The sequence below is a fragment of the Arachis duranensis genome, chromosome 6 (genome assembly GCF_000817695.3).
Source record: "Arachis duranensis cultivar V14167 chromosome 6, aradu.V14167.gnm2.J7QH, whole genome shotgun sequence".
NCBI classification, from domain to species: domain Eukaryota; kingdom Viridiplantae; phylum Streptophyta; class Magnoliopsida; order Fabales; family Fabaceae; genus Arachis; species Arachis duranensis.
This window is the reverse complement of record NC_029777.3, coordinates 5,218,156-5,230,921: the sequence shown is the minus strand read 5'-3', so window position 1 is coordinate 5,230,921 and position 12,766 is coordinate 5,218,156. Positions and strand designations below refer to the sequence as shown.

At 29.6% G+C, this 12,766-nt stretch overlaps 1 protein-coding gene across 1 annotated transcript; it reads left to right on the top strand.

Annotated features, from left to right (window-relative positions):
* The first annotated feature begins 6,580 nt into the window (after nt 1-6,580).
* On the top strand, nt 6,581-7,545 carry LOC107491862 (transcription factor bHLH149). The gene has a single exon (XM_016112771.3). It carries the CDS (start codon nt 6,777-6,779, stop codon nt 7,353-7,355), a length of 579 nt encoding a protein of 192 aa, XP_015968257.1. The 5' UTR covers nt 6,581-6,776; the 3' UTR covers nt 7,356-7,545.
* The last annotated feature ends 5,221 nt before the right edge of the window (nt 7,546-12,766 follow it).

Below are 12,766 nucleotides of genomic sequence, written 5' to 3'. Positions count from 1 at the left end.
ATGCATTCCCCCCTAATCATTACCGGGAATAAAACAATCAAGTCCGGCCCCATGCCCGGAACCAATGAATTGTTTCCAACACAATTTTGTTACCCAATAAGGAATTGGCACCTCATAATTGCCTTCAAAAGATTTTTCTTTGTTTTCTGGACACTAAAGCCATCCCTTTATATGCCTATCAATCTATTCCACCTAAATCAGAGGGAGGGTAAAGTCAGTTTTTATTTCGAAAATGACATCGACTAAATACTAACAGTTTATCAATTTCTCAAGGATTGAGATAAAGGCATGAAACTCGATAATTTTTTACATTATATAATAATAAAGATAGATCCTAGCTAGTGCTTTTATCACATGCCACCGTTTTGATGGCTTCAGTTTAGACCCTACCAAAGTTTTAGGTATGGTGAAAATTCATGTGCAATTGATTTCACGTGAAGTTGATAGATAAAAGCTGTTAGATGAAAATTTAGTCAAATCAATCAAATTATCTAACGACTGTCAATTATCAACTTCACATAAAATTGAGTACACTTGAGTTTTCACTATTAAGTAAATAGACAAAACAAATAAAGCATTATTATCGTTGGTTAAGACTTAAGAGATGACAATGTTCAAGCACTGTTTGATTGGAATACTTTGACGTGTGAACTTGCATTTTGTTTGTGCATCTGTAGGAGAAGAACAAGATCTTAATATTTACCTGCAAGTGACGTAGAGCTCAAAAGGTTGTGAACTAAACGCTAAGATATATCAAAATAGAGTATCATCTATATATTATTTGATGCAAATGAAAGTTAGACAGCTTAATTAAAGGATACTAATTCTTTAAGTTTTTTCATTTTCGTCTAATATTATCTCTCATCCCTTTTTACAATAAGTCATAAATCATGATTACTATCAAATATAAACATTTAAAGCAAGGACAAAATTTAAAATTTTATTAATGTGTTTTTCTCTTCTTTTCTTTTTGTGTCCTTGGGTACTGTCTTTGCAAGCAAGTTAAAATCATTAACACAAAAAATCTTATCCGTAAGCAGTTTTAAATGACAGTGATTAGATACTAACTTTAAAAATGGAAGAAAGTATTAGGAAATCAATGAATTAATTAATAATAGTTAGTGCTTCACTCCCATGACTTGAATTTAATGTTTGCTGAAACGAATTTGGGAATAAGAAAATCTACAAAAGAGTCAGGGCCTGAAATTGAAGAAAAAGATCACGAACAGGCTAGAATGAAGGAGAATGCGATAATTTATTGAAACAAGTTGTCCACTGGCACACCTTGTCCAATCATATACACGAAAATTTCCTTCGTAGGAGGTGCCATGTGAGGTCACTATCTGCTTCCCATTATTTTAGCATATTCAAAACACTCAAAATATTAGAAAATTAGTAGAATTTATTAATGAAAAAGTATAGATAATTAATAATTTTTTTGAATAATGTGTAAATAATGTGAATTAATAGGATTAAAAGAGTAAATTTAATTAATAATATTAAATTAGGGTGTAGTATATTTTTATTTGATTAGTGGTTGTTCATGTTGTTTAAGATAATCATTGTTTATCTAGCATTCTCCTTTATTAATTTTTGTCAGTAATTTGTTATTAATATTTAAAAATATNTTTTTCTAAAAGCATTGTGTTAATTTGTTAAGGCCCAGTTTAGTAACCAACTTAATTAAGCTCCTTTTGATAAAATAACTTAAATAATAAATGACTCTGGTAAAAGTAACTTATAAATAAATTATTTTATATTTAGATTTTTAACTCTAAAAATATTTATTTTATAGAAATATAATGAAAAGTAGAAGTATTACGAGAAAAATTATTTTTTTAACTTATTTATAAGCTCCTAGATAGCTTTTTAAAAAGTTATAATTTAATTTTAAAAATTATATTAGATATTAATACTATTACTTTTTATAAGTCAAAAATTAAAAAAAAATTATTTCTAAAATTTGTAAAGGAGCCCTTAGTAGTGTGCTGAAACTCTCAAATGAAACCCTGCTTAGATTATTACTCATTTATTTCTGTTCATGCACTCCGCTCTAAAATAAGCACCTCCTCCCATTCCCCCTAAGTAATCAACAGTTGGCAGATTGAAGATTGAAACCAATGTTAAATGCACACTGCTTGCTAACACATGGGGCTGTAAATTCATAACTGAAAATCAATAATTTAGTTGTACACAATTTTTTACCTCATTTTCCCTTTTTTTGAAATTAATTGTTAACTTTAATAATTATTTACATCGAATTTTTAATCATTTCTTTTTTAAAACTTCAATATATTTTAATAATTTTTTAATCAAAATAAACATTTAAAAATAGAATATTAATTTATAAAAAAATCAAATCAGATATTTTTATTAAAAAATATTAAAAAATCATTAAAATTTATTATTTTTTACTATTATTTTTAGCCATTAACCCAATTTTTTTAATTCAGTTATCTAATAACATATTTTAGTTCACATTTTTAAACATAAATAACTAATTAATAATAAAAAATAATAAATTTTGATAATATTTTTTATTATTATATAGAGTATGAATTGGCCAACATTTTTGTTCTATTAACTTTACATTTAAATAAATATTACCTAATTTATGTTTTTTACTATAAAAATATTAACTACTTAGCATTTACGGTTAATTTTTTTATATATTGTATCCGTGAATCACATAGACATTAAGTGATTTGGTATTTAATAAACTTACGAAGGCGTTTGTGTCACAAACAATTCACAAAGAACCTATTATAAGAGAAAATATTTTTAATTTATAAAAATACAGTCCACAAAAAATATATTGTCAATCTATGAGTGCCTATTATAAAAAAAATTATTCTTTTATTTATAAAAATATAATTCACAAAAGGTGTATTATTAATTCGGAAGTGAAGTATTATCAATTATCAGCTTTTTATTAAGCATTATTTTATGAGGAGTGCTAGGTCAGTAAATTTTATAAGTTGTAGTCATTAATTAATTATTATTGGTATTTTTAATGATAAAAGATTATTTATTTTTTTTAATGGTTAAGTATTGGCCAAATTTTAATAAAAATACTGATTTTTAGTCTTTTTTTATTATTCTATTTGAAGTGTGTGTTTCAGATATTCCTCTATAATATCAAAATAAAAAAAATCCAATATTCTTGGCCGAAAGAAAGACAAATTAAAAATAAACAATATTCTAAAAATTGAATCGATGATCGAATTGTTCTAATTATTAGTTCATTAATTTATTAGTTTAATCGATTCAATAGTAATTCAACTGAAATAATTATTTTATAATAAAATAATAAAATAAATATAAATAAATACACTAAAATATAATTATAGTCTAATATAAATTTAAAAATGTCATCTAAATTAAAATGACTATATCAACTACTATTAGAATTTCATTCAATTACAAATCAAAAATCAAATAACAAAAAAACAACTAAATATGAAATATTAAAACGTCAAAATTTGTCATCAATTATCAAAATATAAAAAAAACTTATATTATTCAGTATTGATTATTGAATGTATCCACTAATTTCATCAAGCCAACCCATCATATGACTATCCTACGGTTATTTAATTCAGCTGAAGAATGGTGTTGTTGAAGTAAGTGTTTTCATTACATGCAATAACACTTGAGATCAGAAGCATCAACTCCTAACATATAATTTCAAGGCAACTATCAAAGCATAAATTCATTGGTTTGAAAATTTTAGCTAGACAAAAATCTTCAATTCAAAATACGTCAATAAACTTAACATAATAACGAAACTATAAATATTTATCATAATCATCTTCATGAAAAATAAGACTATCAAATTAATTACTATTTAATCAAATTGATTGATCCTATCAAAAACAACAAACCACAATAAAAATAATTTATCAAATTAATAAATTAAAATGTCAAAGAATAATACAACAATCTAACAATTACAAGGTCATAAACAACACCACAAGTTAACAAATTAATAACATCAAGAACATATTAAAATCAGTTAATAATCAAATCAAAAACATAACAAAACAAGTTAATAATCAAAATAAGTTAACAAAACAGCAAACTAATAACAAAACCAAAATTGTAAGTTTGGAACATCGACCTAACAATTAAAACAACAAAAACAATAACTCAAAATCAACAGAGGATAAAAAGAGAGCTGGAGCTTTATAACTCAACGGAAATGGCTGAACAAAGAGTTGAGCTGCGGTGGAAAGGAGGCTAAGCAAAGACTGGAAGATGATGGCTGGAGCGCGGCAGAAGCACGGCAAAATGGACAAAGGAAAAGTTTGACAAAACAGACGTGGAAGCGCAACTAACAGCAGTTGAACAGAAACGTTGCAATGACGCTAGAGAAGTATGAACGGCAGCGGTGACACGACGGTGGTTGGACAGAACAAAGAAGAGAGTGAGGGAGGAGCTCGAAGGAAAAGATGCCACTACCTGGTACTCTAGTAGTGAGTGAGTAAGTGAGTAAGGGAAGGAGGGGATTAGAGTTACTGAGTTACCTACTTATTGGACAATTTTTAGACAGTTCGACGATTCATTTACGATTTTTAAAATAGATGGTTATAATTTCTGTTCAAACCGTTTTTTTATTGGTAAACGATTTGACTGATCAATTCGAACCGATTTCAAAACCTTAAAAATAAATAAAAGTAAATATTTTTATAAAAATAACATTATAAACCAATGTTCTGAAAACTGGTTCGAACTGACCTGTCGAATCGGTTAAATCATAAATCGTTGACAATACGGTTCAAGCAAATGATAAAACCAACAGATTTAGAAACTGGAGTTAGACCGCCGAATCGGTCAGAAATCGATCAGACGAACCGAACCGTAATTTGGCCGGTTTTTGAAATTGGCTGGCAAAATGGTGCGTTTTGCAAGCTGAAGAAAGGACTAAAGGGGAACGAACCCTAGTCTCACTTACAGACCCACTCACCCTTTCCTCTCGATCCTCCGCAGTCCACTCTCACCTCTCGCTCTCAGTTCTCATGTCTCCGGTCTCCACCTCGAGCTTCCGGTGCAACTTCCATCTAGCCACCGTCGCCGTCGCAATTTCCGTGGAGCCATCACTACTATTCATGCAGCCACGTTTCGTCGCCAAGTCAGTCCTCGAAAATCGCAGCCACCACCAGCGCTACTTTTTATCGCGCAGTTAAGGACCACCAGCACCAGCTTTATTCAACCCTGCCACCCCTTCAGCCACCTCTTGTCGGCCACTGTTTCTATCTTCGCCAACTTTGTATTTTTTCAGACTTTCAGCTTCTAATAACTTTAGGTATGAATTTTGTTTTTTGCAATAATGATTATTGAAATATTGGTTAATTGTTGATTCTAAATTTTGCCGTTAATTTCTTGATGTATGATTAATTTTTAAAGCATTAATGGATTAATTGATTAGGGTAAGATTGTATTGTGTCATTTCAAGATAAATATGATTATTTTACTTTACGATGCTCTTGTTGGTTGTTATTTAATCTCACTGCATTTTATACCTTACTAAAAGTTATCCAACAAATTAAGTCAAGTTAATCTCAAAAAAATTTTAAATAACTAATAAGATTGAATCTAAATATTTTTGCAATTTTATATATATTAATCGTAAACCCTATATATATAGTAAACTAGCTTAAGAAATTTAAAAAGGTAAATATATATAATTGATCTAAATTATTGTAATTGATTTCTCGTAATATCATGACATATTATTAGAAGTTGAGAATTTTTGTAATAATAATTATTGTTTGTTGAGATTATTAGGTTAGAATAGATTGTTGTAATATTGTAATTAAATTATATTGTTATTAGATTGTTGGTAATTTTTAAGTATGAATAATAATATCAACCAAAAATTATTTAAAGATAATAATATTGAGAATAATTATATTAAATTATAATTAGATTTTAATATGTTTATTTATATTTTATTTATTATTTTATTATAAAATAATTTTTTAATTTAACTACAGTGAAACCGATTTTTTTTGGTGACTACTACAGTAGAACTGATTGATCCTATAAATTAATAAACTAATAATTAAAATAATTTCATACTCGATTCGATTTTCAAAATTGTATTATAAAATATTAAAATTATGGAAAAGTATAGGGAACCAAAAGCTTATAAGCCAAAAACTAAACAAAACTATATTAATTTATATCAATAATTAATTAATTTTAAATTTTTAAAATTTAAAAAATTTTAAATTGATTAAGTAAACCTAATTAAAACCTATAAAAACCTTCTTCTTTTTTCTCACATTAATTTATCCACTTCTAATAATCACAAATTCGAAAAATATATAAAAGAACATCCATTTAATATGAAAAAGAAACATTCTAATACTTAGTAGAAGAAACATCCATATATATTAACTCGTAAAAATTTTGAATTCATCCAAAGGTATTTGACTAGGTTTTGGCTGATATGCTTTTGGTTCGCTAGCTTTACTCTAAAATTATTAAATAATTTGATATATTTAACCGAATATATCTAACTTAACTGTTAACTCGATATCGGTACAAATGACATATGAAAATGTCATCGCGAGTATTCCCTATAGATAAATGTGAGTAAAGCAACGACGCGTGGTTCCTCGTGAATTCTTCTCTCTCTCTCTCTCTTTCTCTCTCATACACTCATCAATATCTTCCTTCGCTCATCCTTCGAGTTCCAATTCCAAAAATTTCCGATCAGTCTCACAAAGAATCTCTATTATTTCATTCCACCAATTCAATCACAGATACAGATGTCATCTCTGCAACCAAACGTTGATTCTACGAATTCGGAAACGATGCAACGATCCAATCCCAAGAAGCGCCGGAAAATTGGACACAGCAATTCCCTCAGCCTCGTTCCATGGAGATCCGAGACGCAACAGCGGATCTACTCTTCCAAGCTCGCAGAAGCTCTCCGCTACGTCATCCATCGGAACCCTCCGTCTCTGCCGGCAAAGTCTAGTGCCGGTCGAGAGGTTCGCGAGACCGCCGACCGAGTCCTCGCTGCCACTGCAAAAGGCCGGACTCGTTGGAGCCGCGCTATCCTTGCTAGTCCACTCAACCGGTGGAAGCTCCGGCGGATGCACAAGAAGGTTCACAAGGCCTCCACCGGATTGCCGAAGAAGTCGCCGGAGACTCGCCGGAGATTACCAGTGGTGCAGAAGAAAGCGCGCGTTCTCGGCCGGTTAGTCCCCGGCTGCCGGAAGCTCACGTTCCCGAACCTTCTAGAAGAAGCCACAGACTACATCTCGGCGTTGGAGATGCAGGTGAGAGCCATGACGGCACTCACGGAGTTACTCACCGGCGGCGGCTCCCTCGCCTCGGCTTGACTCGGCCGTGAAAAAAACACGTTGACTCCCGCTGTTTTTTAGCCTTAGGCTATACAATTCGCACCAGGTGGTATTTTTTCACTTGTTTGTTTTCCTTATTATGAGTAAATATGTGAATTGATCCACAAATTTTATGTATGAGTTAAATTAGTCGTCAAATTTCTATTGAATTAAATTGGTTTTAAATTTATTTTTTGTATTTAAGTAGTTTGACTCATGCTTGATTTGGACGGTAAGTGTACGTAAAATGTAACAAAAAAAAAAACCCACGTAATTTTTCGGCGTCGTGACGGAAAGAATGTTGAAAATTAATTTGATTCAATAAAATTAAAAATAATATTTAATAATATTTAAAAATATTTTATTAAATTATTAATCTAAAAAATTAAATTAACTAAAATATTAATAAAAATAATAAATTATACTGGTATTTTTATTTTTTTCATAAATAATTTATCTCATAAGTAAAATTTAAGATTTTAGAGCATTTACTCAGAATGCATGGGTTTCAGAGTCGTGTAATTTTCAGTGTATATGATGCGCTTTTTTCGATCTTCTACTTTCCATCATCGCCACTTTGCTTTTCTATTTTTCTTCTTCTTTTTATTTTTATCGTCTCGGCTAATTCCATTACTGCTTGAAATTTTCATAGGGTTGCTAATGCTTTTTTTTTAAAAGCTTTTATTAAGATTTCTACAAGTCGTTGAATTCTTGAATTGCATTCTTCCAAAATTATTGTTATTCTCAACAAACAATAAACTGAAAACCTTATCAAAGAGAAGTAGTTTGTTTCGTTCTTACTTCTCTTGTGTCTTGAGTGACACCTTCGCCTTCCAGCTAGCGTCTCACACAAAATGTGCTTGAAACACAATCTAATCTTTTGTTTATCAAAATATAATAATTGTAAATGTGCTTGAATTGAACCTCTCAACCCCATGGAAATATTGTATAGATTTTGATTAATTGTGCTGTATAGCATATGTGACACACTGACACCAAATTGTGATTTGGATAAGTCACTGAACTTTTGTTAGTAATCAGAGACTTCACTTGAGTTGTATGCATGAGATTAAAAATTCATGTACTAAAATAATTTAGAATTCCAAATAAAACTATGAATGTGGTTAATTTGGGGAGGGGGAGGAGGATTTGAGTCCTGAACCTGGTCAGATCTTTAGGCCTTCCACTGTCTCATGTTGAAGGAGTACAATTTACCATGGTTCTGAAAATGCAATAATGCATGCATCAAGCTTTTAGAAAAGTAAATAAATATATAATAATCCACATCCATGGTCACTGACTCGCTGCCTATAAGCATATTATACACCACACGGATTTGGGGCTAAGCTTTGATATCCTTTTCTTTGAAAACTAAAAAGGAAAAATGGTAGCAGTCAGGCAGTGATCAATCAAGATCAGAGACGCAGTGGCGTACGGATGACTAGTTTATATTTCATCTGAATTAAATATTTAGCTAATACGTGTTTTTAAAAAAGAACCCTTTCAAGGTTATTAATTAAATTTTTTATATTATTTATTTTAAATAGTAATTTTAAAACATTATTTTTCAGGATATTTGTTTTATCCAAATTAACCTTGTGTGGCACATCACACAATAAGGTTTATTTAACGTGTTTTAAGAATACATAATAAGATTATCAACAGTAAAAAATTTTAAATTTTTTTAATAAATAAAAAACAAATATATTAAAAGTATAAATTTTTTATATTTTTAATAATAATTTTTTTAATTTATAATTTTAATGTATGGTGTTATTACACAAGATAGCAAAATTCTAACTAGAAAAAGGATAATTCAGTGCTTCATACGCATATGTTACCGTAAGATGAGTTAGACTGGCCAGTAACTGTTCTAGTTAATAATAAAATCTTGCTTAGACTGGCCAGTAAGATGAGTTACAAATAAAAGAGCCATTAACTGTATTCAGTGTAGTCAGAGGATTCTAACGGTAATTTGCATATTTTTAAGTAGTGCTACGTTACCAACTTTTTATTTGCCAAAATCTGCCAACTTGAGTTGGGCTGGACATAAAGTCCATCTACTAAATAAAGCTACATCTAAGTTAATCATGGTTTAATCTTAATTTATCACGTGTTGGTAATAGTTGGCAGACTCTCTCTTGATAACGTATTTTTTTCCTTTTTAATTAGTTTTTGTTGCAAATGGTATGGATTCATACACAACATAGAGTAATCAAGGTGAAATGGCAAGGATGGTATGACAATTTTGGATATTTGGGAGAGAGAAATAAGAACCCCACATTTAAAAGTTAGGACCAAGAATAGAGAAACTTTGAAAGAGGCTAATGAATCATGTGGGTAGGTGGCCCCGCAATATCAAGGGCCATAGGGGGCACCGAACCCTTGAACGCCCCCATTCCTCCTACAGTGGCTTGCATGTGACTATGAGACCTAAGAGAAAAAATAAATAAATAAATAGAAACGTTTACATAACTATACTTTGAATGTTGAATTGGAATATAATTTTAATTTATTAGATAGAGCAATTTTATTTTTAAATGAAATTTACATTTATCAAATGAAAAATAAGTGCAAAGAATAGTTTAATACTTTAATTGGAAACATGGCACATTTTAAGGAAGAGACCGGTGAATTTGGTTTAAGTTTGATGGAAGAGGAAGAGACAAATGAGGGTTGGAGGTACCCCACGCCTGTGTGGGCTGTTTTCCTTATAAGGGGCTGGCACGCATGCAACCTTAGCTTCAGAATACAACTGTCAATACTTCCACATAATGACATCCTCCTCCCCCATGTTAATGTGCCACCCCATCACCTTCCCATAAATTCTAGTTAAAATAGTTGTGAACAAGACAATAATTGTTGGGGTAGTATTTATTATGGTTCTAAGAATCGAATGGAACCGGTCGGTTTAACACAAAAAAAAAATTTAGTTGTTAACAAATTGGTTAAAGAACCGATTAGTGGGTCAAATTGGTGTGATTTTTTAGCATTATTTAACCAGTTTAAAACAGTAAAATATTAAAAAAATTGAAAAAATATATTTTATACATAAATATATTATTTTCTTATAATTAATTTAACTTCAATTGAATTAAATTAAATTTTTAAATTTTAAGAATCTTAGTATTTATGTAAAAATAATAATTAAAAATAATTAAATAATTTTACTATTTGATATAATATGGATCAATGTTTTAATTATTAATTTTTAAATGAATAAAATATATTTGTTGTTTTTAAAATTTGTTAAAAATTTTAAAAATATTCTAAGTTTTATTTTGTTTTAATTATTTTAAAATTTTTTGTCTACATCAAATATACTCATGGCAATTAATTTTTTAAGAACTTTCTAATTCAGCAATGACTTCACAAAAACAACTTTCAATACAAGCAAGCGAGACACAAAATTTTGGTTCATAATTATCAAGTATTATTGCTAGATTGATCTTAAAATTATTGAAAATTTAACTGCTAGAAGTATATTTGATACAAATAGTAAATTTTGAGATAAAATAAAAATAAAATAATACTTAAAAATATTTTTAAAATTTTTGATAAATTTTAAAAACAAATAATATGTTTTATCCAATATTATTTTAACTATGAATAGTTATCTAAAATAATATTAATTACTAACAAAATTATTCACAATATATCATGAAGCATATTATTCCTGTATTTTTGTTATTACCATAATAAGGCCATCAACACGCACCATTCGATCGACAAAAAATAATGCATCTGGAAGAAAAAAATGAATAATCACTGTGCATTTCGAGTTTTAACGGCAACCCAATCATAGCAATAACCCACCAAAAAAGGCAAAAAACGCAGCTACATGTAACGAACCTGGTGATATACATCGTCCTTTCTTAGCCTATTCCGATCCCTAAAGTAGCACAACAATTAGGTACAAGAGAGTTTAATTCAGGTATGTTCTTTCAAATATGGTCCATTAGACATATATGTGATCATGTGGTGTTGAACTCCTTAATATGGTAAATGGGACCATTACTCCATTAGTTACTACGAATCCATGCTTTTTCGTAATTTAATATATATATATATATATAAGATGTCCATGTTGATCACTATTGCTGTCACGGTTTCAAATTACACATGATGTTGTCCCATTCTAGTTTACGAAGTGATTATATGCTTACTTTGGAGCCTAATTAAGCATCATAATTTAGGTGTTTTTTCCTCTCTGTTGTCTGATTAAAGAGGATTTGATGGGGTTGTTATAATATTTAGCTATTAGCTATATCTTTATTCTTTAGCATCGAACAAGTGATGTTATTAATAATATGCAAAAAGAGTTGAACTTGAGTCATAATTTATACAATATTTAAGAACCCATTATGTATCCGCATATGAGAAGGTGAAGATGAAGGTGCTTAAAAATGTTAGCCCTATTTTTTAATCAACAATCACAATCTAAGTGGGAATTGGGAACTGGGAAAGAAACACAGAGAGGGCTAAGGGGTGTGAAACAAACGAATATAACAATTAACAAACACAACAATAACGTACATGTTGGATTGGGCCCGAAGTGTGAGTTACCGCACGTGGCCTCTTTGAACGGTTATAGAGGACATTGGGTATAATGGGCCCAATACTCACATGGATGGCCCACCACTCCCTTGACCCTTCATTACATCATCTTCGATTGTAGGGAAGGAAGGCCATGAGCCCATGAGAAAGGGATACTCTTCGGTTTTTGGTGACTAAAGGGAAAGGGATGCTCTTAGCTCTTCTCTTGTACTACATAGTTCCAAAATAAAAAAAAGGGTTCACCATTCTCTCCCAGTCCCCATGCACATAAATTAGAGCTTTATTATGTGTTCTATTCTTCTATCCAAAAATAAAAAATTAAAAAAAAAAAGAGAGCTTCATTATGCGTAAGAATGACAAATATATTTGTCCAAAGAGTCACACTAAATCCAGTGCCCAGCAATAACTCTGTGTGTATGACAAAATAAATAAATTAGGGCTTCATTTATTACTTGACTCCCACCACTATTCAAGAATTAATATTCTAAACTATTATTAGTATTATAGTTTAGAATATTTTAGACTACCAAAACAACAAAATATATTCTAAACTCAGTTAAAGTGGAATTAATTTTAGCAAGACACTAATTTTAATGGATTTAGTTAAAATATGCCTTTAGTATAAAGGCATAGCAAACGTTTTAAATTTTTTAATAAATATCTTTAATAGTAATAGAAATTGAGAACTCTTATACTGGTGTGATGTTCATACATTGAATTTGAAAATTTATTTATTTAAATGTCATTATTAAATATTTTTAAAATTTTATTTATAAATTTTTAAATACATTTTTTTAGGTCGTTAAGTATTTAGTTTTTAATATTGTTGAACTAATTATTTGTTTAGCTTATCA

Coding starts and splice junctions, on each gene's coding strand:
- LOC107491862 (XM_016112771.3), top strand. CDS start 6,777: ATGTCATCTCTGCAACCAAACGTTGATTCTACGAATTCGGAAACGATG.